We start from the raw sequence: 27,789 nt of genomic DNA, 5'->3' as shown, positions 1-27,789 counted from the left end.
GACAATGCAAGTTTTCAGAATAAAGCCCGGGAAATCAGGTCTTTATTGATAAACTGAGGTAGAAGTTTGATGCACTAGGATAATTTGCTGTTTATGTAGATCATCTAAATCTTTCCATCTGGACAAACTTTTTATTCTTTTTTTTCCCCCTGGGTCACTGATGACCCCTACAATTTTCTGCTTAACTTCAAAGCACAGTATTGTGTTATCCATTATGGAATAGGACCATATTGTTAACCTACCATCAACAGAGTCTGTGCTTTGAATTATTCTGCAGAGGTTTGAATTCCTATGGAACTTGAGTAAGGTCAATGGTCTCTGGCCATGTGACGTGGTCAAGCAACTAGCTCTTATGGGGCACCAGCATACAGTAATCCTGGTCTTTTATTTACTTGGGTTAGTACTTTCAGTACATGTTCAATTGGAGAATGGACATTTAAGTTTTTCAAAGTGAAATAAAAGTCTTACCAAAAAAGAAAAAAGAAAAAAAGAAAAGAAAAGAAATATGTTTGACCATATGAGAAAGTCTTCTTTTAAAGCCTAAACTTTCATTGCTCTGTTTAAACAAAAGGTCTATAAAAAATAAGGTCAAAAGTTACAGCAAACATTTACCCATATTAAAATATCAGACAGTAACATAATAAATATGAATACCAAAACATGTACACAGCTCATGAAGCATGTGAAATGACTAGACCATACAATCAACATAATAAACACAATGACATGGGTAGAAATCAGAAGCAGAAACCACTCAGATACTTGTGAAACTCCAAATCAAATATGATGTCTCATAACTAACTGCCAATTTCAGGGAGTTTTGGAAATGAATGTAGAAAGTAATTTGAATTTTTACTTAGAAACTTAAAAATCAAGTGGTAACATATTTGATTCCTTCTTTATAATAACTTCAGTTGGTCAGAGGCAGAAACACTGGATACTAAAAAAAATTCAAATTGATACCAAATTCCTTTATATTCCATAGTTTTAATCTAGTTTTTCCATTAACAAATGTTTTCATGTAATCAAAAACAAAATTCACTAATTACTATTTTGACCTTTGACTTGTTTTAATGTCTGCTTCTTAGAGCTAATGTCCACTTCTTATAGTATAAAACTAGCAACATTTGGGCAGCTGTTTGAAGGAGAAAAATTAAGATATGTGCATAATCCTAACCTGAATAACAAGCATTTTGATTATTTAGAATTTGGTTACTCCTTTCAAATATGGCAAACAATACCCAGAGTGAAAATCCACCTGAGATACTTTTGTCCAGAAGACCAGGTGCAGACAAAGCTATGCATTTGAGAGTTAAAAATACACAAAAATATTTCTTAATTTTATTTGTAAGTAGAAACTCTTGGTTTTACTTTCTCCCAATTCGAAGCACAAAATATAGAGATTCATATTATACATATAAATGAATATATATGTATATAGGTATATACCCTTATATACCTATATACACATATATTTACAAAGACCTGTATGTTTTTGAATGGTCAAGTAAAGAAAATCTATTCATGCTATCAAAAATTTTAGCTTCAACATCTAATATAAAGATTTCACTCATATAGATATTTGTGACCAATATCCTTAAATGGGCAAATATCTACATCAATAATAAAATAGAAAGCCTCTGTTTTGAAAGAAATTATATGTTACTTATTTGATGATAACTATCAGCATTAGGAAATCAGCATATTAGAAGTTGCTCTATTTGTTGGAAAATGAGAATTTCATGCTTGTTTTTTCAAAGCAAAGACTCACATAAACTTGCAGAGACCCTAACTGGAAAGGTAACTATTAATCAAACCATTAGGTTGAAAACAGAGGCATTAAATCTGCTTAGTGAGATTTTTTTGTCTTTTTCCTTTCTTTTACACACAGGCACCACCAAAACCTGAAATACCATCCATTAAACCTCATCAGGTGTACATAATACTTTACATGGCTTATTCAAACCTGTTCATGAGATGGCTGTTTACCAAAAATAAGTATTTTCTACATTACCTTTGTTTAGTGTTCGTTTTCTCATTGCAAGACACTTTCACTTATAGCAATGGTTGAGTAACCTACGCAAAATTTGTTGCAAAAGCACTACAGTGACAATCTATATAATGAAGTGAAAGTTACAAGTCTTGGTTTGTGTTTTAAATTAAAGGATTCCTCAATTTTTTCACTTCCCATCTCTGTTCAAATTGAGAAATCTGTCAGCTTTGATTAATGGTTGGGGGAAAAAAAGAGTTGGTAATATTATTCACAGAAAAACAATCTCTCTATGTCTGCTTCTCACTCTTATATTTGTTCCAGGAAAAGGAAAAGAATGTATATGGCACTAAGTCAAGAAGATAGACCACTGCAAAGCATGTGGGGATAGTTATCCTTAAGCCTGCAGTTCAGTTGTTTAACTGAGAGGGGTGCAGCTTCTATTTCCTGTCTATACAACATCCAAGAGAGAAACCAAAGAAGTTTAACTCCACAATGAAGGGATTTTAACTGAGCTCACCGAGCTGATTGCCCTACATAAAAAAAACACACAAAAAAAACCCAAAAACAAACAAAAAAACAAAAACAAAAAAACACACAACTATATATATGAATCATGGCAGCATGATATAGTGAAAGAGACTCTTCTTTCCTTCCTTCCTTCCTTCCTTCCTTCCTTCCTTCCTTCCTTCCTTCCTTCCTTCCTTCCTTTCCTGCCACATATAATAGAAACTGGGTTTTATCTGTTTCTAGTTGGATAACGTTAGACAATCCCTCTCAGCCGTCCTCTTATCTGCATACTGAAGAAATTGAGACCCATCTCACTGAGTTGTGTATGACAGTGAGATAGAATGCAAAAAGTGCTGAGCACATTGTAGTTACTCAAAGATAATTAATTCCCATCTATTTTCCTTTTACTCCTTGTAATTTCCTTGTTTTTATCCAAGATATTGGGGCCTTCATCTGAGGCATAACTTCTTTCCTGTGTTTGAATATAGAAGTTAAATTAAAGATGTTAAAACAAATAAAGAAGGTGCTGTCTGGTGTACCTCAACCTCTTTTTCTTGCATGACAGCACCTTGAAAATCCTTCTAAGCCATTCAAGAAATCAAGGTTGACTGGGAAAATTGAATTCATACAGTATAATTGGAATCTCTGCTCCTCTACAATCCCTAAGGTGGTATTAGAAGCAAGGTGTTTTAATATCTAAGAGAATGTTTCCAAATTAGTGTGGTGAAGCTAACAGTACATTGTAATCATGGCACATGGTGGTTTTTGGCCCGGTGAATGACAGCTGATTGAATGTCAGCAAGCAAAATCGAGCAAATTTGATGCTGGTGATAAAACATGGTTGTACCAACAACAGCTGTGTCATCCTTTGTGGGGAGTAGGGTGGAAGCTCTGGGTAATTGTTGAAAAAGATTTAAAAAAATGTAAAACCAAAAGGCTCAGATGCATTCAGATGGGTTTGGTGAGTTAGTATTGATCAAATAAGCCCTGTAAAATATTATCAAAACTAAGCTTGTGTTTAAGGTAAGATGTATAGGCATTTTTTTTTTTTTTAAGAAAGGCAATAAGTTAAGATAATCCAGGGAAAACTCTGAAGTCCCCAATAACACAGCCCCCTACTGAAAAATTCAGGGCTGATAAGGACCCTAATGTGTCCCATGCAAGGGTTTCTCATTAGAATTACCAGAAGACCTTGTAGCATATATAACTGTGTTACTGTCTTCTGCAAACAAAATTTAGAGGGCAATGCTTAAAACAATGTTGGTAGTATATTTCACAATTAATCAATACTGTTAAGGTTAGGCCTATAAGATTCCTCACTAGTGATAAGTTACGTCTTCGTGTAACTGAGCAAATACATGCTAAAAGCTGTTTTTAAAATTCTACCCAAGAACAAACATGTGATGTATGAAAACAATCCTTTGTTATGTTGTTAATACAAATTCAAATATAGCTTCATGTAATAATTATTTCAAGGTAAAATCAGGAAGAGCGTGCACTGACCAGACTGTAGAAGGTTTTATTGAGGAAAACATTCACATTTCTTCCACTAATGTACCCGAAGTTAAGTGTATTCAAAACATATTTCTTCTTTTTCTGAACAAAGTTGAAGTTTTTGGTGGAAACTTTTGGGAAAATAACCTTACAAAATTTTTCAGTTACAGGAAGAATTGCAAGAGGCACCCAGCTTATTCAGTGTGGTCAGCAATTCAATTAGGCATTTGGCAACTGACTTGTGTTTTATCCTCCACATGGCTCTGTTTTGAAAAGAATGATCTCATTTTCTAATCATTCTCTTATCTCATCTTCAAAGTCAATTATTTGGAAAACAAACTTAAATGTGATGCAAATATGCAAAACTGTCTCTCCTTCCAATTTTCAGTTATTTCTCTGCTTGTGTGTAATTAATTGAGAGTTAAAAATAAATTTGAAATAGGAAGTCAGAACAAAAGATACCCACTTTTATCATCAGCTCAACTGAACAGGGTTTTTTTGTTTGTTTGTTTGTTTTTAATATTGTCAAGAGTGTAGCATGGTTATCCTCCAGAGACCCAAACTCAGCAAAAAGGTTTCTGCATCTCTTTCATAGAAATGCTGTGAAACAGATTTGTTTGGGGCAGTGGCCTGAGGCAACACAATGACTGTGTCTCTGAAGACGCAAATTCTGATCCTGATTGTCCCACGCACTGGGCTGGGAGTTTTAGGCAGGTGATGTGTCAATTTTCTTACTAAAATGAATGTAAAAGAGTTGGATTTCTAAGATCTCCTCTGATAGTCCCAATTATTGTCATACCTAATTAGGGACTTGATTTAGTTCAAAGAAATATTGGACCTTTCCCCACATTTACCAGTGTTGTCATTAGGTCCACATCTAGGACTTTATTAATTGTCCCCTTATAGAGGTGCCAGCTCCCCTTTCTTTTGGGGCCAAGTCTAGGGCAATTTTTTCTTACCTCTCTTCCACACAGTTGCTTACCTCATTCTTTTCCCTTTTCATTGTGTTTCCTTCACTTTATGTCTAGTTTGAAATCTTTAGAGCCCTTTTTTAACATACTTCATCCCTGTGAATGCTGCTAAATCAGGTAGTATTTTATGTTAAGGAACTTTTTTCAGTGCTCTATTTCTGCTTTATTCGTTTCAACGCCCCTTATTTAGTCCTGCGTTAGAGTATGTTTAATGATTAAATGTATTTTGGGTCACTACAGTGTGTTGTGATCAGCCTCTTTAATTTTGCCTTGTTTCTTTTTTAACCTCCACATACGTCTGTGACCATTTTTTTAAGTATAGTTTTAAAAGCACAGAATGAACTGAAACAATGTCCACATCTAGAACTGAACAAGCATTTGACGTCCTCACTTAAAAAAAAAAAATTCCACAGACTCAGTTTGGTAAAAAGTATTATGCAGTGACCTAGATCAAAACTCTGCCATCAAGGGGTATTATATCAATACTATTTCACATTGGAAGGTAAACGCGCATGTAGTCTGGAGGGATTTCACCAAGGTGAGGGCTGTGTGTTTACAAGGTTTCCTAGCCATAGGAACGCAAGCCATTTCTTTCTTTATTTTTATTTTTTTGGATGAAAAAGTACTAAAGAAAACACCAGGTGCACACTGATTTTAACCTACTTGGGGGCCAAAATAGCTGGTTATTATCAAACTCAATCATCATGAGCATCATTGTACTTCCCCAAGTACTTCTGTCTTCATTTTCAGGCACGGGGAACTTACAGGCTGAGTTTGAGCACAGGGCAGTCAGCAGGCAATTCAAAAGGCCACCTAGAGCTGCTGAAGGACTCCAGTCTGATGATGGACTGTTTCCCTGAGTTAACTTTTGATACCTGGAATATTGTGACTTTTCAAATCTTCCATTCAATGTTGTTAATTTTGAAAATTTAAACTACCCTGGGGAAATGCAGTCACCAAGTTCACTATCATTTTCACAGTGTCTAATGAGTTTACTAGATAACAACTGTTCCTCTTCATTCTTCAAAATACTTTTCAAATTTCCACTTTTGATATGGCTTCTTTGGGTCACAAGCAGCAACTTTCAGGGTCTTCTGAGACAAATTTCCTTCCAGGCATAACAACTGATGATAGTTTCCAAAAACAATGTGATTCACCTGGAGAGAAAGGGGATCTAGCAATGAGCCACAGACTGATTTTTGACAACTGAGTAAAGAAGTGGCAACCAATAAAAGAAAAGAGAGATGTTTATATTTTTGATTCTTTAGGAATTATCCTGAACTGAATGAATAACATACACAAAGGCTTTGGACTTTATTAAGTTTGTCTCTATCTCAAGCTAAATCCTCATACACAAAAGATAAATTTTCTGATCGTGTAGCTGATTACTACATTATTTAAAGAAAATAATTCCAGATGGCATTTACTATATTTGATGGATGATGGCTCCCTCACTGACGGTAAAGAAAAAACACACAAATAGTGAATTAGTTAATTTCTTAATTAAGTACATGACTTAGAATGCAAATTTGGAATATAAAGTGCTAGAAATGATGTATTTTATTTATGATCTCCCTCCCATAATCGGTGAGTACATAATTCCTGATGTCCAGAAAATTCAGATGTAATTAGGAAAAATATCAACGGTGTTTCAGATGTTCTATTATTACTTAATGTTCATTGATATCCTAGAAATGGTCAATAACCTACTTGCTCAGGGCTTTATAGTTTTTTCACTTATCAAACTTGCCAATTACCCAGGACTATGACAAAGATAATTATATATATATATATATGTAATACTTTTTAAAATTTTCAAATGTGTGACTTCATAATAATTTATTTTACAGATGCTGCTACAAAAACCCTTGTAGAACTTTGGAACTATGATGCTTGAGTATGTTCAAGGTTTTGTAAAGGAGTTGTCCTTGAGCAAATTCATTCTTGATTATCTGCAATGTTCGGCTGGTGGATTGTAAATAGGTAACTAAATAACTCGTCCCCAACCTAAGGACACTTGATGTAAGAACTAGTGGTGGAGGGGCATTCCATGACCCAAATCCTCAAAGCCACCTATGAAACTCTTTCCTTTTAGGTGGGCAAAATCCAGAACATTTGGGAAGGGCTGACCTAGAGAATATCTTTTAAATGCTGATTTAGAAATGTATAATTTTAATACTTCATTCATATCCAGGGTCAAGCTCACTATTACCCTTCCTCCTTCCATGAAGCTAACAACTCGTAATGCTTTCTAAAAGGAAAGACATACTTCTGACATTCCTAGTTTTATTCTCCATTTCTCTTGTTTTTAAGACTTACGTGTTTTGGGGGACTTAGAAGGTTTAGTGTGATAACTACCAAAATACTGCAAAAGGAAGAAAGAAAATTGTCAAGATATTCATCGCCATGAAATCTAGCAGTATGAAAAGGGGAACCCAAGACAGAAGGCAATTCTGTAACATGTTACAAAGTCACAAGCACAAACAAGGTAGGGAAACAGCTTTTTAATGTTTGCCTTCTTAATTACATCACATCCTTTACAAATCGGCTTACCATTTAGGGTGACCAAAATTGGGTCTATATAAAAATCAACTAACTAAGTCTTAAATTCTCAATGAGGACAACCCAGTTTGTAAATAAGCCTATGTGATTTAATAACTGCCTGCTCATTTCACCAGCCTGAAATCTTTTCCATTCTCAGATTTACTTCTGGAGGTAAGGACTGTGTTCTCATTCTCATATTCTCTCTTGCTCTCCTCTTTCGTTTCGCTCTTCCTCTCCCTCTCCCTCCTTTTCTTTCTTTCCTTCCCTCCCTCTGTCCTTTAGCACGGGGTTAAGGGAGTAGAAGGTAAGATGTAATTTATTTCATAGACGTTTATGGATTTCCCCAACACTATATAACATAAAATTAGCCCAGTATACACTAGTAATTCCTATTTTTTTCTGAATTACTCAATAATAAACTTTATCACTAAAGAGAAAATGTGTCCAGATGGAATTGAAATATAACAGAAAAGATCTAAAGGGAAAAAAGACTAGAGAATATGTGGCTCAGGCCCTCATTTTGACCCTGGGCAGGAAGAAAAATAACCTGAAGAGTATAGTCACTGGTTGTGCCTCAAAAAGATGGAGGCATTCCCAAGAAAAAGTGTGCTTACTTTGGAGCCATCTCTGAGCAAAATAATGGTCTCCATAAACTCAATGCACTTAGTGGATTGGTGGCTACCTCCTAATGAGACAGAAAATTTGGGAAGGCAGTCCTGACATTATTTCTGTTACCCTAAGATCCTATACAATGCTTATGACTTTGTACCTTGTTAAAATAGAATTAGGAAAAATCAAGAGGACTTTGAGTGAATAGGGTAGAACAGGGGTGTTCTGGTGATAAATATTAACCACTGGACCTCTGGAAAAACACCTCTTGATTTGTAGCATGGATGTAAATAATTCCATCAGGGCTGGTTTCAAATTACAAAGCAGTATCACTGAATGTGAAGTTGGCAAGAGCTGAATACAACTAGCTCCTACAACTGGTGGGAGCTGGCTTTAGTAACCCTGGAGAGCCCGGGTCTCTGGAAGCCAGAGGGCATGAAAAAATATCTCCTTGTATGGAAAGGAGGCAGAATGTGGAACCAGATTCACATTAAAATGCAGGGCTTATTGAAAACACTGCTTCTAGCATTCCCCATATATTGTCCCTATAAGCTTTTCTGGTAACTAATGAGAACAAATTCTAGGCTATAAGCCTGACTTTTGGCATTGTTAATTGACTAAAGCAAATGACTTTTGGAAACATAGATGATGATAGCAATATAACCAAGAGAATATGGTGACTTCCATTTAAAATAATTGATTTGAGATAAATTTTATAAAAGAAAAAAAAAGACTTGACCATTTATAAAGATATCTGTTTATCTCTGTATGAACTTTCACACTGCCTCTATTGTCACAAACACACTTAAAGCTTCTGATTGAGGAAGCTGACAATGAGGGTTTCATGTCACATTTAGTTGAAAGTTGGATCTGTGGTAAAGAAGAGGTATAAATATTTTGCTTACCAGTTCTGAATGAAAGACTGATGTTGATTTATGCAGCCATTTTAGCCTTTTGTTTCTGTTATCACAAGGGTGCAGCCTTAGGTCTCCCTTATCAGGGACGGGAAACAAGCACCATTCTCCATGTTTAATAAGTCTTAACCAGGTATAATTAAACTGTTGAAACTGTGGAAGAAATGAATAAGGAAAACATCACTTCAAGCAGCAAACACAAGCAAGGGCTTTATCAAACATTTTTGTTAGCAAAGGTTAAAAATATAGGCACTCCGGTTGGATGTTTTGTATTCAAATCCTGGTACTCCCACTTTCAATTCTGATGGCATAGCATATGATTTATCCTGTCCAATCTCATCTCATTTTTAAGTTGGATAGCAATAGTGTCTATCTCCGAGGATTGGATATTGACTGTCAGGTGTTTAGCACTCAGTAAGCCCTCAATAAATGTTAGTTGCAATGATACAAATGATTTAGTAAAGTTAGTACATAGCTACAAATGGAGGTCACTTCAGGTGTTCTGGATCCCCGACAACTGTGGTGCTTGGAGCATTGGAACATTCAAACCACCACAGGATTTTATCCTCGGGCCACTGGGGCTCCTGGCAGATCCAAGACATAGTCCTAAATTACCTTGGTGGAAATTATTATGCTTCTTTGTTTGAGACTATCTAGATAGACAATTGGACTCTTAGAGGTTTTGTTTCATTGTAGGAAAGGCTAACAGTCTTTCTTTGCTGATAGCACGAGGAATGAGGTTGCTGCTGTGTGAACATTCCCCAGTTCCTAGGAACTGTTCTTGGAGAAGTCCAGTTTCTGGGAGTTGCCAATGTCTAGGATAAATATCAATTCAGGTAATGGAATCATGTTTTCAACTTTTATAAATATTTTCTCCAGTTGTTTACAACTCAGTACTATCTGCCTGGTCAATTTATCCTAAGGCTCTCATCTGTGGGACATGTGTTGTTTTGCACCAATGTAAACATATTAGAAAAAAATAGACCACTGGTAAAAATCTGTCCAAATGCCTCTATGTAATGCATCATTTGTAATGTCACTGAGATTTAACTTAGATTATCAAGTACGTCATTGAGTTAGACCTCTCCACTGAAAGGGTATGCCTGGAGCATCCTCAGCATCACCTAGGAGCTAGTTGGAAATGCTGAGTCTCTGCCCCTCTGTGGATGTGTTGAATCAGAATCTGCATTGTAACAACCTCCCCAGGTGATTTGTGTGTATATCGAATTTTGAGAATGTGGAAGAGAAAAGGGTTTTTTTGAAAAAAATTTTTTTTAATTTAGTTTATTTATTTTTAATTAAAGTTTATTAGGGTGACAATTGTTAGTAAAGTTACATAGATTTCAGGTGTACAATTCTGTAATACATCATCTATAAATCCCATTGTGTGTTCACCACCCAGAGTCACTTCTCTTTCCATCACCATATTTTATTCCCCTTTACCCTCATCTGAAAAAAGGGTTCTGTGGAGAATAACACACAGGGTGATGCCATAAATTCTTAACAGGGCAGGTCATGGTGGATATTCACTCCCCAGGCAAATTTCTTATTTAGTAAAAGGCTTGTCTTTGCCTTAAGCAAGCCCTGTCCATTGCTTGTGTGTATTTAGGTTAACACAGCTTTGAAATGCCCCCTTTCAGATCCCTTCTTCTACCTGGTAATACAGGACCGGGCTTTCAGACCCCTTCTTCGAATGCAAGAGAGCATGTAAGTTGAACTATCCTGTAATTCAGTCTTTGCTTTGCTTTCTCCCACCCTTATGTAATCTTCTTTGCATTTACTTCTTAATTTCAAATGCATAAAACAAACTACAAAACTGTTATTCTCCAGAACATTTGAGATCTTATTCCCTGGCATATGTCATCAGTTGGGCTCAAATAAACTCATAACAATTTTCTACAGGTTTGGACATTTCTTAAATTGACAAGAAGCATGGATGTATGTCATAGCATGAGGAACTATACTTTGTAGCTACTAAGAGAAACTAGGTGTTACCTTGCAAAAGGATATCTCAACTTGTTGAAAAGTTAACTAGAGAAAATTTTAGGCAAGGAGAAAGATAGGGCTTGATGGTTCAATCCTAGGGTTTTATTCCTTTTGAGGTTTTTGTTTTGTTTTTAGATAAATGCTGTAGTCACTGGCTTGATGTTGTCTCATTAATTCTAGCAAGAATAAGTTAACTTCCTCCATGTTCCTTTACTTTTTATTACTCAAATAAACCACACAGAGAAGACGCTAAAACGGTGTAATAAGACAAAAAGGGAGATGGACATTTGTGGAAGGCAGGGACTGCATAATTTATACCTTTCTCTCCTAGTATCCTAGTATCCACTCGAGAGACTGTGGTTATTGAGACCAGACCTTGGATTTTCAGATAAAGTACTGGTTAATCAGGCACAGAAAGTCACTAAATGATGAGTCTTTAAGGATAGCATTATTTTATATTTTACTTTAATATAATTTGCACTAATTGTGGTTTTGTTTTACAATTTATTACTTTCTTTCTTCTTTGACTTGTTAACATGTGCCAGTTAATTCTTTCAATTGAGTTTTGACACTTTCTCTTTCCTCTATCTCCTCTCTTTCTTAATTAAGAAAAAGTTCCATTAGCCTCAAGTTTAAAATCCACAGCTGAATTATAGCAACAGAAATGACAAAATGCCTTCTCTTCTAGTATCAGCTTTGAATTAAGGGGTAGGGATGAGATGTGCTTGAAAATATAAACAATATCTCCAATTTGAAGCAAAGAAGCAAGATTTGGTAAGCGTATTATCATCAAAAAATAATTTCTCTACCAAAGAGTAGTCTACAATTTTAGGGGGCTCAATTCTACTTTTGAAGCGATGTTCCTATGAGTCTTATTTGGCAATCAAACTGGTAACTGAACGTACAGAATGCAAAGGGGTAGGGAACACGTGTAGCAGAGGAGATGCCATCACTCAGAGCTCACCGCCAGCGCTCGAGAGTCCCTGCTCCGTTCTCCCCAGCCTACTTCTTCCCCTAACCACTGTGTTCTGAGTCTGTGGGCATTTGCTGCAGGGTTTTTCACCATAGATCATGGATTATGCAATTTGCATTACCTCCTTAAGATGTAGAAGAATAGGGCAGGGGATAGGGAGGGTAAAATTTCTCCCTGAGATTAATTATTTAAAACTATGTTTTGTCTTTTTTCTTTATTATTTAATCTTCATATGTAATGCGTTATTTTTTCATTTTTTGTCTTTATTGTTATAGCAGTGAATGTTTCTGGAGCATAAGTGTTATGTATTTCTCTACATGCTTCATAGGTATTAGCTAATTTGATCCTCACGCCAGCTTTAGAGTAGGCACTATTATCAGTGCCATTTACCTAAGTGTTAAGAAACTTATAAAGTTAACACACATTTGTAAGTTATGGAGCCAGAACTATGTCCCTGGTGGGTTGACTTCAGGACCCACACCTTTTCTCCCTTAGTCACTGTCATTACATTGAGTGGTGGACTCTCTTACCGTCAACCTTATGATGATAGAGAAATTTAGAAATTCATGATTGTTTCTACAGGCAAAAATGAATTTCTCAAGTGAGTGATGAATGTGTCATACCTTACACCTCTCAACTACACCTGTACCATCACCTGCAGCTGCTATGAGAAAGAAAAACCCTAGCTCTGCATACCTTGCTGCTTCCGTCACAGTCTTCCAGAATGGCTGTGGTGTTTTTAACGGAAATGCATTTCCCCAAGGCCACGTTAATAAGCTAGGAAGCAAAATAGAAGATATGCATTAAGAAACAAATATTTTAAAGTAGAACAAGATATTCAGAAAGCACAGAATATAAACCTACAATAAGGTTAAAAGATAGTTAATAGCTTAGCAGTACTTAGCACTCTAAGATTTTACTGGTTGCTATCTCTAACAGAGACATAATGTAATCTTGCTAAAGTACAGCTTCAATCTGTCAATTTAGACCTGTGATTCAGGCACAGAGCTAACAAACAGAAGCTTTTAATTAACCCTTGCCTGGAATGCTGAATAGGGAATGAGCAAAAGGTGAAATGAAAAGCAGTTATTTTCTTGGCTCAGGTTTGTCTGATGCATACATTAAAAGTCAATGCACATATTTGCAATTTAATCAAACCAACGGTTCCAGGCTCTGTAGCCTGGTTGACCCTGCCAAGCTATTTGACTGCTTAGGCACTGATTCATAGATAAATTGAGTCCTTCAAGAACAGCAGATTATAGCTGATTCCCTGTCAGAATCTTCCTAATGACTCAGGCAAGCTACAATTCATTACAGGAAAGTCACGAAAGCTAATACAGAGCCAAGCTTAAAGGCACATCCTGGCAGGCCCCCAGGTTTTTAATGGATTTGCAGGGTCAAATATGGAGGCAGCTTTCTATAAGTCACTATTTAATGCAGAAAAATGTTCATTCCCTTGCCCTCTTTGACATCCTGGGCAGGGCTAACGAGATGGTGGGTTAATAGTGCAATTCTGACTTCTCGGATTTCTAAAGAGCTGTGCAGAGCCAAGTCTACACTTGGGAAAGCCTCCTGAGCTGGTAGACAGTGAAGTCTTAGTTGCCAGGGACACTATGAGTGCCCCTCTCTGTTCTGCGGTGCTGAACACAGAGGTCTAATTCTGGGGTGCTTATGATGCAGGCTGTGTAGCTCACACAGTTTCCAGCCTTCATAACATGGTGCTCAGTGCATTGGTCCCCATTTTTACATGCATAGCTTAGCTGGCAGTAAGGGGTATCTTCAGGGACCAGAAACGTAGGGGGTGGGGAACACCCTAAAAGCAAGTGGTTACACTACAAATATTGGTAAGAAGAGACCCATATTTTAAATGCAGGAGGAAAACTGGGGCATGGATAAACAAGAACGGTGGAATTACAGTTTCCCACATAAAGGTGGAAAACCAGAGTTAGTCTCTCAGTGGACTAGTGTACTGGGAAAAACAATTTACCCTTTAGCACAGGGAGACTACACAGAAGCTAGAGTCTCCCAGATATACAACCTTGCAGTGACCTTCATTTGGGTTTGGGACGTGAATTTACACTACTTGCATGGAGTACCAACCCTGACAGACCCTCATGCACTGAAACAACATAAAAATAGTACCAGGTTGGTTACTTCTGGGTGGCTGGAATGCAAAAACAATTCCAGAAGGATAGAATCTCTGTCAGAAATCCTCAGAGAAAGCTCTATTCACAATTTAAAATGACAAATATAGGAGGGGACCATCCACCATAGCAAATGGGAACAGTCAGAACACACAGAAAAAAATCAATCACCACAAATTTCAGAGGAGAGTTAACAGATGCAATAAGATAGAATAATCCTGGAGATTAAGGAAAGGAAATGGTACCTCACATGTTCTCTGGATCTTAACAGAGAAATATATAAACTCCTGTATTTGTAGATTATTTAGAAAATATTCTATTTTCAAATGGGTTTGGAAAACTCTGGCTTCAACAAAGCTGAACAGGTTGTCCTATTCCAAAACCTCTCAGAACCTTCAGTATATTAATGTTTAACTTGCTGTTCCAAGAAGGAATGCAGTACAAGTGTTTGCCATATATATTTGAACATGGACTCTTATTTTTTGGCAGCACAACTAATAACATTGCCCAGAACAATGTTTGGGAATCCCGGGTTCAAACGATTTCTCTGCATTTATTTCACATAGTCCTTTCTTCCAAACACTGAAAGGCATCAGAAGGAAAAAGAAAACTCTTCAATCCTTGCCTCCCCCTCCACTTCATCTGAAAATCTATTTTTCCTTCCGTTTTATCAGAGATTACTGGAGAAATCTCTAATAAAGGAACTGTTATTTATCTCATTATGAATGATTTTTCAAAATTGATTCTTTGTTTTTAAAGAATTTTATCCATGCTTTACTGTAAGCCATTTCAATCTTTATAAAAACAATCAGGTGTATATCAATTTTAAATTACCTGTTTTGAATTATTTTATTTTCCAATTTAGGAAGTGGGAGTATCCCACAACGTATCACAGAGTTCTTAAACATTATATTATATAGGCCATTTGCTAACAGTTTAGTCCAATATAAATACACATTATTGGTGAGGTTATTTTATTAATTCCAAGTATTTTTGGTTCAATAAGAAATGATTTGTTCTTATTAAAAAAAATATAACTTTACTGGATTTAAATTCCTAAGTGTATATGTTGAAAGAAAGGAAAAACGTGCAGCAAGTAACAAGAAGTTGTGGAGTTTATTTTCTTGGAGCTTCTCAAGATTGTCTATCCAAAATAATGGTTTCGTTAATCTGAATTTGAATTGCCTAGAGAAAGTTCCCTATTTTATTTTATTTTTTTAATGGCAATAATACTCCTTACCAGTTGCTTCAGAGGGGAGCAAATGACATCTTTATTAAAATTTGTCTGAGGAAGGCAACAAATAATAAAGTAGAAGGAAATAATTTGTTAAAAATCATTTAAAAATATTTTTTGTATTTTGATATATTATAGCTCAGGCATTAGAAGGCTGTTTCATTAAGGATAGCTCTTTAAAAATTTCAGTGAAGCTCCAACAAGTTAGCCTCAAACAGAAGGCAAAAGGTAGTTTTTTAGTTCCCTCTGGTGGTTAAAATTCAGTAATGCTCTTGCGAGATTTTTGTGTTGACAATAAAACATGGAGAGAATTTCTTTTCTTTTCCTGATTAAGAGAGAGAACTTAAAAATGTAAATTTATTTTTACAGACATGTTATTTGAACAATGTATATATCCAGGGTATTCTTCCTAATGAGTTACCTCAGATAAAATATCAGATTGAACCACCTGACGTTAGCTGCTATTCTGTTTTGACCTTTAACGATGGCAATTTTATAATACATTATGTTACATACAAATAGGTCACATATAGTTATTTATCAGTTGAATTTTATAAAAACAGAAAAAATTTTGGACTAGTTTCCGCTCTTTCACACTGTTCCAAGATCTCCCTATACCCAAGGAGAATGGCTTTACTAAGTCCTTGTCGTTAGGAGATTTGCTAGGCAGAGAGAGGTTGATTTGTACAATCCACTTTCTAGGGAGATTGAAATATGTTTGTTTAAAAAAGCAGGCTTACTGATGGTCAAGTCTGAGAATCTCTTGCATGAATAAAAAAATAATTCTGAAAGAAAATTAAACAATACTGGGAATATTTATAAATAAAAATTAAATGAGAAATAAAACAATAAAAGAAATTAAAAATATGCATGACTGGGGAAGAGCTCTAGGTCCAGGCTTAACTAACCATCTCTAAACCCAGTCTATGGTAAATGTCCTCATATCTTGCCATTCTATTCAAATTAATCCTCACTCCTAGAATGGGTTTGAAATGGCTTTCATCCAGGTTCTCCTCTTCCTTGATTTTGTTCTTAGCTTTGTACTTTATCTAACCTATTTAGCTTGGCTTTGTCCCTTTTGGTACATTACACTGCGCCCTAGAATTTCCTCTTATATTGTCCGACAATTTCTGTTATTTTCAACCCCTCTTTGAAATCTGTGAAATAATAATTAAATTATGTTATCCCATTGATTAACCCTACTCAATAACTTCCCATTGCATTCAGAACAAAGGAAGGAAGGAAATAAGAAGGGAGGGAGGGAAGGAGGGCAAGCAAAAAAGAAGTAAAGAGAGAGAGAGAGAGAGAGAGAGAGAGAGAGAGAGAGAGAGAAAACCGTTTAATTCTGCCTACAAGTGATATGACTCTTCCACCTCTTCCACCCTCTTCAACTTCATCTGATGCCCTTCTTCCCTCTTTCACATCCTGACAACAGTCATCTTCTTTCTAGTTCTTGAATGTCTCAGACGGTCATGTGTCTTAGAGTTTTTGCACAAGGGCATCCTCTGCCTGGGGCTCTCCACTTTAGAACTTGGCTGATTCTTCACCTTTCAGACCTAGCCTTCAAAGTCTCCCCGGGGTTCACCACTCTAACTTAAGCTTCCTCACTTGTAGCCAGTTCCCTAAAAGAGAGCTGTTATCTTTTTTATTTACACTTTACTTGCTTATTTCTTACCTTTCTTCCCTACTTAACTTTAAGCTCCACAAAGAAAGGAACAGTCCACTTCTGAAATACCGCCCAGTTTATTGATACTCAGTCGGTATTTGCCAAATTAATTAATGAACATGGCTACCTAGAAGCTTTTGTCAACTTTACTTATATTCAATCCTCAGCCATGTTTTGTCTCATCTGCACTTATCCTAGGTATTTATTTATAATGGAATAATTCATCCTTTCCCACACATTTTCAAAGCTGTTTTTGGAATTTTACTTTTATGGAGTCAGATGTTAAATAGCTGCTTGAACTTACCACACCACTAGCTCTCACAATGGGAGCCTTCAAGTCAGGAAAAACATTCTCCAAGTACCATTTGAAACTTTTACATTTTAGTTTCTTTCGAAGTTCCCGTTGCTGGGTGAGGTTTCCGACATCTAGCCCTTGGTCTATGAGGTGATCCCCGTGGCCATAGAAGAGCTCCTTATACTCATCAAGCCAGACCTCAGCAACCCGCACCAAGTTCCGTTCCACAGTCTTCATCCGGTCTTTGGGGAAGGAATACGGGTTGTCATTCCTGAATATGTGGCCCACTCTGGAACAAGGAATGATCTCAATTTCGCCACCACACATCCACACCTGGAATAGTTTGATGATAAGCATCAACTATCAAATCATTGTCCATAAACCATGGGCAATTAACAATGAATGACAAGAATCCATCTAATAACTCTCACCTTCCCCATCTGAAGTATTAGTCTCAACTTCTAAAATCTTTGTCAATATGAAACTAAAGTCAATGGGTTTATTTAGTTTTGTGTGTTTTGTATGTTGCTGTGGACCAATTAGTAAAATATTTTTTCTTCCTTCCCTCACCTGCAATGTAACTTTTTATTTTTCCTAAAGAAATTCTCACAGAATTCCAATAAATAAAATGAATTCCTGCTTTAGTTGAATCAGGGAAAGGAGTATGTATTTCCATTTCCCTGAACACAACTCAAAAACCATTCTTCTTGATCAGGAGCTCAAAGTAATACCTTTCCTCCTATACGTCACCCCACTCCATAGTAAAGCAGTTGTTTTTTGATGTTCTCCACTGTGGCTGTTGCTGTGGCTTTCTTAGCTATTAATCGATGATTGTGTAAATACCCAGAGTTGTATGCTATGTCTTCCTATGGCCTGTTGGTGGCCTGCCCTAGAGTTACTTTTTGTGCTTCTGTCCTGTGCTCTCCAAGATGACCCATAACTGAATGGTTTCATTACTTTCAATATATCAGACAAATGTTCCAGGAGAGTTATTTTATGTCAACTATGAATCCCACAGCATTTACATTGAATGGCAGACAATTATTTCCCGCATATTCAGATACAGAAACAGTGCTGTAAAATATTAGGAACTCCAATAAATTTCATGAGTGTTATTGATTCTTCCAAATTCAATCTTGGATATGAAAACATTAATCCAGAAGCCCTACAATTCCTGTGACATTTCCTCCCAGAGGCAGTCACATATCTGATTGTATTAGTAAAATGAAACGATTAAAAAAATGATAAACTCTTAATTACAAATAGAATTTGAGAAACACTTTATACCTTGAACGACAACTCCATATTTTCTCCACCCCAAACATCAAGCCCGGGGTCATATGTTCCAAGTTCAAAAAAGTAATTTTTATCAATTGAGAATAATCCACCTGCCATGACGGGGCACCTACAAAAAGAAAAGTTTGTTTTTTATACTTGCATGTCATGGGAGCTCAACTTTTAGTGTGGATCCCCTGTATAGTTTGTGATGGACTTGGGAGGTGTTTCAGAGTAACTACCAAGTGCCAGGAAGTCTTGGAATAGAGTCAAAATAGCACTTAAGTGACAAGTTCCCTGGTTCTTGGTGGCAGAGCTTGATTCGGGTCAGCAAAGATAGGGCCTGGAACTAGGATTCTCATTTGTCCTCTGCTCCCTGACACAGACTCTTTGGAGATGTTATTTTTAACAAACACTTATTTAGTGCTAAGGGAATACCAGGCACTGTTATAAGTAATACATATGTGTTAACTCAGACTTCTCAAAAATCCTGAGAGTGTGTACCATTAAGAAACTACAACACAGAGGTAAGAAACTTTCCCGGTATCCACCTGGGGTATAAACTTAGGTGTCCTTGCTTGACGCTGTGGTCTTTCATTGCACTATACTGACTCAACTACAGGCAAACTTACTGACAGCTTTTTATGTGGCAAATACTTTTTAAATCTCTCTCTCTCTCTCTCTCTCTCTCTCTCTCTCTCTCTATATATATATATATATATATATATATATATATATATACAGAGTATATAGAGTATCTATCTATCTATCTATCTATCTATCTATCTATCTATCTATCTATCTATCTATCTATAGAGAGAGATTATCTGATTTATTCTCAAAACAACCTAAGAGTTAGCTACTTTTATTAGTCTTAATGTAAAAATAAGGGAACAGAGACTTAAAGAGGTTAAGTAGCTTTTTAAATCTCCCACCACTTGTAAGTAGTAGAGCTGAGATTTAAACCCAAAGAGTCTGACTCTAGAGCCTTCCCTACTGTGATCGATCATGGGGGGAGAGAAAGTATGTTTGATTAGACAAAGTAGTAATCACTCCCATGGTGGTCACCACTGAGCCAGCTGAAAGCAGTTTCTGTGGAGAGCCTGCCTTCTCTTTAGGGTCTCCATCAATCTCAAGGGTAAAGTAATTCTTGCCCCACATCTATCTCCCTTCCTCCATCATTTATGTAAATATTCCCTCTGTATCCCAAATGTCCTTCCTAGATTATCCAGGATGCATGCTCTTCCTAACTTTATGTTGAATATAATCTGAACTAGCCACTACATTGATCCTCAAAATGGGAGTCTGAAAAATGCAAAGCAGTTCTTTAGGTGTACGATCAGAGCAAGAGTATTCAATTCACGCAGATCTGAATTTGAATGCCAATTGTTTCTTTTACTAGCTGGATATCCCCTGGAGAATTACTTAACTCTTTTAAGTCTCAATTTCCTCATCTTTATAATGGGAATACTACCACCTCTCTCCTAGGGTTATAGAGAGGGTTAAATGCATATTGCTTGATAAATGACAGTAATCCTAGTTCACTGGCTAGAAGTATCAATTCTGAAAGCATCACACCTGGTGAGGAAAGAGGTGTGTTTTATCGAGGGGTAAATTCAGGGAAAGCATGCTGTAATGTATAGTCTGGGCTCAGGCTTTCTCTTGGAGCTTGCTGGTTTGAGTCTATGTCAGTTCTTTCTCCAATGTGGAAAGCTCAGGACTCCCACCACTTTGGCTGAGGCTGGCTGCCTGCTGGTACCGCAGGTCTAGACTCTGGAGAAAGTGTTAGCAAGACTCCATTTTGGCTTCAGGACTAAGCTGTATTCTTCAGTCCAGCTTTTCTATCAATAAAGCCCTGATTTTAATTAATATCCAGCTTCAGAGTTTATTTATTAATTCATTCACAGAAGTTGGCATACCTCCCATGGAAGGGGTAAGACTAGACTGGAAACGAAAATCCTAACAGTAGCTATTATTATAATGATACTTTTGTTGTTATTATTTACTCTGTTAATTTTTATTCATGTTGATTTTAATATTATGTGTGTTTATATAGCATGTGTGCAGCACATTCAACTAGCTTAATGTTTCCTAGGTTGTAAATCCCAGAGAACAGGGATAGCGTTAATGAATTTCACTACAGTCGGGATGCAACTGACTGTGTAAACATAAGTTTTGGTAGTGGGAAACTAATTTCTCAGGAAAACTTTGTTTGCTTTTGGCCATCTATTACCATAGCTACAACTGTAATTCTTGATATTCTATGGAATGACAGGATATGCTTGTTTTGTGAAATTGCTTCCTATGCCTGTATAAAAAGAAACATGACTGCTTCCTAATCTTAAATTTCACACACTTACCTTATTATATCAGTTTCTTTAATTTTATTTTTTGCAACAATGTCTGGAGGAATTGTTCTCCAACCAAAGTTCATGGGCCACACAAAGATGCCTCTTTGAAAGTTGTCCACTGTCATGTAACTAATCCAGGAAAAAAAACAAAAGTGCTGCCTGAGGTCATACACATATACTGAATCGACCTGACACCATGTCTTGTTTAAATGAATGAAACAAGTGAGTAGGCAAATGATTTTAGATCAATACAAATTTTCAAATAACACTTCAAGAAAATTTATGAGGACAATTTTCAGTGACTAATTGGCTGGATTGCTGATTTTTAACTTATACTTTTATTAAAAAATGTTCTGGCCATTTTGGGGGTAAACAACTTATAAGCATATAATTTCCCACAAAAAATAACTAATTTTAAGGAAAACAAGTATTTTGGTGTTCGGCTGAATAGAAAGAGGAAAGAACTGCAAAATGAGTATTCGGATTTATTGGTACTAGGGTTAAGAATTTGTGATGATCAAATAAACAGATTGGCCTGATCTGATCCCAAGATATCTATCATATATTTCCATTTATTTAAATGAATAAACTGTGTATTTCTTTGATTTGCAAAAAAATGTACATATTAGGAGTATGACCAGTACTTTCTGTTGCTGCTGATTAAAGACTCACTTAAAAATATCGTGTGGAATATGACAATATTACCTCATATCCTTATCATTGATGACTTCAATTACTGGACAGGCTACTTTTTTTCTACTTAAATAAACTCTTTCCAGAAGAGGTTCCAACCAACCAATGTTACATTCCACGTGAGAATCTAAGAATGTCAACACATCACCTAGAGAGCCAGAAAAAAAATCATTTGAAAATGAGATAAAAGGTCTTAGGGATTGCTCCAGAAGTATGGTTGTAAAGGCCATAGTCTTTTCTTCTCACTGAATTTTCCTGATAGTTTCACTTTATAAGGAAATTAAAAATATATATATATAAGCAGTTGTGTTGTGCAAGTACCATTTATGTTTGGGGAAAATTGATAAGCCACTTAAATGGGCAGCCAAGACTCTGAAGGGAGTACTTAGTATTAGAGGTGGTTGCTTATGTCTCTTCTAAGGAGGTGGGTCTCATTAACTCTGAGGGTGGAGGATTGGGACTTTTTTCTGCAGAAAAACAGGAGGAGTTTGAAATTCCAAGTTTGGCCTTAGGAATGATGAAGAAGGAAATTTTCTCCACATAATAGGGGTGAAAAGAAACTAAACCAGCAAGAAATCATCAAGACTAGGAGGTAGTGTTAAAAGGATTACAGGGGAGGGGAGGGAAGATGGGGGTTGTTTAATAGGTCTAATTTTGAATTTTGTAAGATGAAAAGAGTTCTAGAGATAGCTTGTGAATATACAGTGTGAATATACTTCACAGTACTGAAATTCGTACTTATAAAGGGTTAAGATGGTGAATTTTATGTTATGTATGGCTTATACAATTAAAAAAGAGTGTGAGAGAAAAAAACTTGCAGGCCAAAAATATTTATTAATAATTTTTTAAATTAGTTTTGTGAAGTAACACTCACTGTCTTCCCCATGAAAATTTCAGTAGCATCTACATTGTTCCAAATAGTGTGTGTGTGTGTGTGTATATGTGTGTGTGTGTGTGTGTGTGTGTGTGTGTGTGTGTGTGCATGTGTGATTAATAACTGGATAAATCTGGCCCCTGGCCAAAATCCCATGTGTAATCTGTCAGACTCGACTATAGGCAATGACACAGGCTTTACCTGGCAGGCCTCATGAAGGAAAGCCCTTCCCACGCCAGCCTTGATGCACGCCAGTGCACGGCAGGCTCTGAAGGACGTTGCAGTCAAGGACTCAGGCCTTCCTTCCCCCCTAGCTGGACACCCTGTTATGTGTGTCTGCATTCCTAGACCTGGCTCTTCCATTTGGAGGCCTCCCTCTCAGGCCAAGACTTTATGGGAGATGGGTGAATCTTAAATACATTTTTCTGCATTCTGATGGAATATTCAGTACTTTTCCACTCCTAGCCCTGGCCCTTCTTCCTCACCCTGACTCCTGAGCCATAAAACAGAAAGCCTTTTATTCTGGACTCCTTCCACAGTGAGATTCATATCTGTTCTGATCCAGTGGCCCAGTGGCATTCCACAGGGGAAAATGGAACAGTGGGGGAGCCAGCACTTTCTTCTGTTTAGCTTCTTTACTTACACTATTGTAGTAAGTGATTCAAGACTTCACTGTACTTTTATTTTGGCTTATTGTTTTAATTGACACCTAGCTGCTTCCCTCAGCTCTTGACAAACCTATAATAGCATCACTTGTCATCTAGTAAGTGCTTATTCTATGCCAGCCACTGTTCTTATTCTATGTGGTTGTCTTCTTTAATCCTTACAATAAACCGGAAGGATAAATCTAAGTTTTATTCCCCTTTAAGAGGAAAGGAAACTGAGGAACAAAGAATTTAGATAATTGTTTTCAAGGCTGCACAGCTAAGTGGCAGCCTGATATTAGAAAATAGATAGTTCATTCCATAACCTGAATTTAAAAAAACAACAAAAAAAATGCCCAAAAGATGCAGAATTTTGAATATGGGAAGGCTTAACTTAAAGTAAAAGCAGAAGATAGCAGTAGGCAAAGAACAAGATGAAAATAGATATCTAGATGATGGATCTTTATTCACTGAAATCTGTAAACTACCTCTCAGTTAATGGAATTCAGTATCTTACTCCCTGATACTGACCAACATGGGCATTTTGCATGAAGCTAAAGAACCGATTTTAGCCAAGATCTTGAGAAGACTCTTTAGACAGAACCAGGCTGTGGTGGACAGAAGGCCTGCATCCCCTGCCAAGTCCCCGACTCTTGGAGACAGCAGTTACATCTCCTGATCATGCTGGGAGAGCCTTATTTTCAGGGAATTATAGATTGTTTGATAATGAAAGGTCATTATCTCCTAAGGGTGTCCTCTTGCGTCCTCTCCCTCTTTTTGGAAGGTTTACAGGAATCATCCAGGTATGTAGAGTATGTAAGCCTGGCCTGCTAAGGTCTCACTTAGAATATGCAAAACAGATGTATGGTACAGAATATGCAAAACAGAGTTTCCTTCGTCTCACCATACGTACTCCTATTCCATTCAGACCCAGAGTTACAAGACGAGTCACTGCTAGACCCTGCCCCAATCCCCACAGCAGGGTTAAAGGGGTCTGGATAGACTTCCTCAGTCCCCAGTGGCAGCAGAATGGGTCCCCAAACTTGCATTCGATTCCCACCAGGCCCAGACACCCACAAGGCTTCTTATTCACTTGTTGCCAGGACCCAAGGGTAGTAGCATCTGTCCAAAACAGGATGGAATTCTATGCTGTTTCATTTTGGGGGAGAAGAGAATTATCTCATGCATGAATGTCACTGGTCCACATTCAGACATTTTAGTTGTAAATAAGATCTCAGGAATCAGAGCAGGGAGTTGTGTAGCTGACTGTGAGTGGGATTTCTAATTGTTCTGGATATCATCTGTGGACATTTTACAGTTTCTCACTCAGAAGCTCAGAGGCATAGTGCAATGAATGTAGGATTGAAATCACACAGAACTGTCTTCATCCCAGCTCTACTGCTCTTAGCCGCATTGAATAAGCTACTTTTAACCTTTTTGAGATTTACTTATGGGGATATTTCTAATAACTACCTAATACCTAAATTCTTAATAAATGGTGAATATTATTTATGGTTTTCCCATGAGTGTTTAAGCTACCACTCAGAATAAGTAACCGAATCTGGATTGCCTCCTGGTAGGTTTTTCTGTTTCCAAAGAGTGACTCCTAGTAATGCTGGATTGTTTACAGATGAATTTCATTGATACCTCTATCTATCTATCTATCTATCTATCTATCTATCTATCTATCTATCTATCTCTGCCAACCCAGATCCTCTCATCGAGCCAAACAGCTTTGGCTCCTTTTTGAACATGGATCATAACTTATACTTAGCCGACCAGCTTGGGCTATTGCTTACAGCACCAATTAGTGCCAGAGTGTTGTGTTTAGGGCTCCTTGAGGGATGTGGACCTGGCTTGTCACTTAATTTTACATAATGACTTATAAGTGATGCTAAAAACCAACAACAAAAAATCAACACCGGTTTGAACTTTAGCAGAAACAAGTTGTAGGAATTTGCAGAAGGACCGTGGCCCTTCAGGAGGCCTCAGAGTTGGCCAGGAGTTAGATGGTACTTCTTGTCCACATACTTACAATTAGCCAACTGATTCTTTGGAATGTGAACAGCAATGTCAAGTATTTTGCTAAAGGCATGTCATGAAGGAAATGAGAATCTGCTCTCTGACTATGGAGTGTACTGCTGAACCTGACCAACTACAGGCTCCTCCTGGCAGGGCAATAAGTCGCTAAGTCCTGTCATTGGTAGCACGGGATCCAGGCAGTCAGGTTATTCTCTTGTACCTCAATGACTACACCTCTTCTTCTACTGCTTTCATATAGGGGACTTTCCCTAGAGAACCGTGACGTGGTCTACCCTTCAGAGTGTGAAATCCTACTTGGTCTCTCTAACTCCTCATTCACACTAAACAACTGATTGGATCTGAGCCTTTTGACTGAATCAGATTCAGATGAAGAACCTATCATGCTCTGGAAATGAATGTGTAGTGGACATTACTAGTGGTCAGAGAGTCGTTGACTTGCCCTTATTATTTTGTAGAAGACTCTTTCAGACTTTCAGAGAGCCTGATAATAATTGGGACAGAAATGGGGCCTCCCGATTCTGCGTGTCTTTGAATGTCCCATCTCATCCTTGCCTGTAGCTACCTTTCCCTTTTCTCTGAATTCTAAAGTGCAAATCTATAGGGAACAATAGCTGTTAAAGCCTGTCAGATTCTGATTCTGGATTCAGGTTCTTATCTTTAATCTGCTTTGCTGGGCTAAGGCATTCTAGAGCAAATGTCTGCACTGGTATCTTTGCTGATCTCTGATTACAGAGACTCCTTAGACCCAGAGAAGTTTCCTGTCTCTGCTCTACTTGTGAGGCCTGGAGCACACCCACGGTGGGGTTGAGAGGACTCACAAAGCTGTCCGCTCCCTTCAATGCCAGCCCTGAATGGTCCCTGAAATTATGTCCTCGGCTAAAGCTGATATAAGATCCTGTATCCCCTTGTATTCCCCACAGGGGCCAGGCACAAGATATATTCATATATCCTTAGACAAGGCTGTTACTACCCCATCCAGTCACACCTTTCTGATTCTTTCCAAATTCAGGCCCTCCACTACTTACACTACTCAACGCATGGGCCGTAGACCTGACTGCTAATGTGCTCAAGGGTGTTAATGAATGACTGAGGAACACATTTACTTTTTTATTATACATTTGAATTTACTTATTGAAAGGAATTAGTTTACAGTTGTAACTATAAGTAGTTGAGCAGGCCATTTAGGCAACTGCTTTGATCACGTTCATAACACCCTATCTGAAGACAGCCTCCCATGTTGTGTAACAGTTTACACTATTATGGAGATCACGACCAGTGTGCTTTGTGCTCTATGCAGGAAGAAAGAAGTTTTTTATAAGCAGCACATTTTTGTCCTGTATTCACCAGCTTTCTCTATAAGGATGTTTAATTTTCATCTCAAACTTACATGGACAAAATGAGAAGTCAGTTGCAATCCAAATATTCTGGTTATGGCCTCACCACCCACCAATTTTTTTAGATTCCAATCCTAGGATTTTTTTTTTTTTTTGACTCCTCTCATTTATTACTATCTTCATATCTTATCTGATGGCAAGTCTTGTAAACTCCATGTCCACAGTGTATTCTAAATCTGAGCCCTCCCTCCCTTTGTCTTAGTGCCTCCCTGATGCTTGGACAACTATAATAACCTTCTAATTGTTCTCCTTATTTCCTCTCTCATCTCCCTAATAGTCATTCTCTACAAAGTGACCAGAGTGAACTTTCAAAAGTAAATCCGACAATTTTACGCTCCTCTTTAATGTCCTTCATTGGCTTCACATTAAACCAGGAATAATGCCTACACTCCTTAAATGATGTATACAGCTTTACAAAAGTCTGCCTTTGCCTTTCTTTCCCAATGAGTCCCCTACCACTCAGTCTGTGGTCAGTCTCTATCAGCTATAATAAACGTCTTTCTTTAACTAAAATATACAGAGCTTGTTTCATTTGCTGGGAATGTTCTTCAGCTTTAAAGTTACCTACTTGGATTATTTCTTGACTATCCTATTTTTGCATCATTTGTGGATAATTACTTTCCAAAGGAAATTAAATGTAGAATTTCATTTATTTTTTCTGAATGCTGTCCATCATTAAAAGTCTTAGTTGTTACTGCAATGCCAATTTTGGAGTCATATATTTGTTGCCAATTAAGAATTTCCATTATAGAGAGGAAATTTTTTAGCAAATTAATAAGCTAAGAAAAGTTCCAAATTTTGGGCCTAGTTATAAGGAAATGAAACTCAACTGAGCAGATAATTCACCATCAGCACAGGCTTGAATCTAAGCTGGTGAGGTGTACTGCAATGCCATAGCTTATAGGAACAAATTGGTGGTTAACTGTTTAGAGGCAGCAAAATCCAGTAAATAAAAGTACGGATTCTGGAGCAAAGGTTTCTGCGTTCTAATCCTGGCTCTACCACTTACTAGCTAGGAGAATTTGGGCAAGTCATAACCGCATGTGCCTCTGTATTCTCATTTGTAAAATGAAGAAATGATTGTACCTACCTCATAGAGTTATTGTGAGGATTATATCAATTAGTATAGAAAGTGTTTAGAATGGTACCTGGTGTATAAGTTCATGGGGTACAGGTCCTTCCATA

The 27,789-nt window shown here is 37.1% G+C and overlaps 1 protein-coding gene across 1 annotated transcript in view; it reads right to left on the bottom strand.

The window, feature by feature from the left end:
* Positions 1 to 5,552: 5,552 nt before the first annotated feature.
* Positions 5,553 to 27,789, bottom strand: part of GALNT5 (polypeptide N-acetylgalactosaminyltransferase 5) — a 42,017-nt gene continuing 19,780 nt past the window's right edge. The window contains exons 4-10 of the mRNA XM_019727177.2: positions 21,662 to 21,797; positions 20,966 to 21,085; positions 18,618 to 18,735; positions 17,340 to 17,663; positions 12,688 to 12,768; positions 9,024 to 9,185; positions 5,553 to 6,122 (exon numbers count right to left, since the gene is read on the bottom strand). Coding sequence (XP_019582736.2) covers positions 5,982 to 6,122; positions 9,024 to 9,185; positions 12,688 to 12,768; positions 17,340 to 17,663; positions 18,618 to 18,735; positions 20,966 to 21,085; positions 21,662 to 21,797 — 1,082 coding nt within the window. The 3' untranslated portion in view covers positions 5,553 to 5,981. The remainder of the gene's footprint in view (positions 6,123 to 9,023; positions 9,186 to 12,687; positions 12,769 to 17,339; positions 17,664 to 18,617; positions 18,736 to 20,965; positions 21,086 to 21,661; positions 21,798 to 27,789) is intronic.

The sequence above is a fragment of the Rhinolophus sinicus genome, linkage group LG01 (assembly GCF_036562045.2).
Source record: "Rhinolophus sinicus isolate RSC01 linkage group LG01, ASM3656204v1, whole genome shotgun sequence".
NCBI lineage: Eukaryota > Metazoa > Chordata > Mammalia > Chiroptera > Rhinolophidae > Rhinolophus > Rhinolophus sinicus.
Note: the sequence above shows the minus strand (reverse complement) of the source record. Positions and strands in the feature narration are given on the sequence as shown.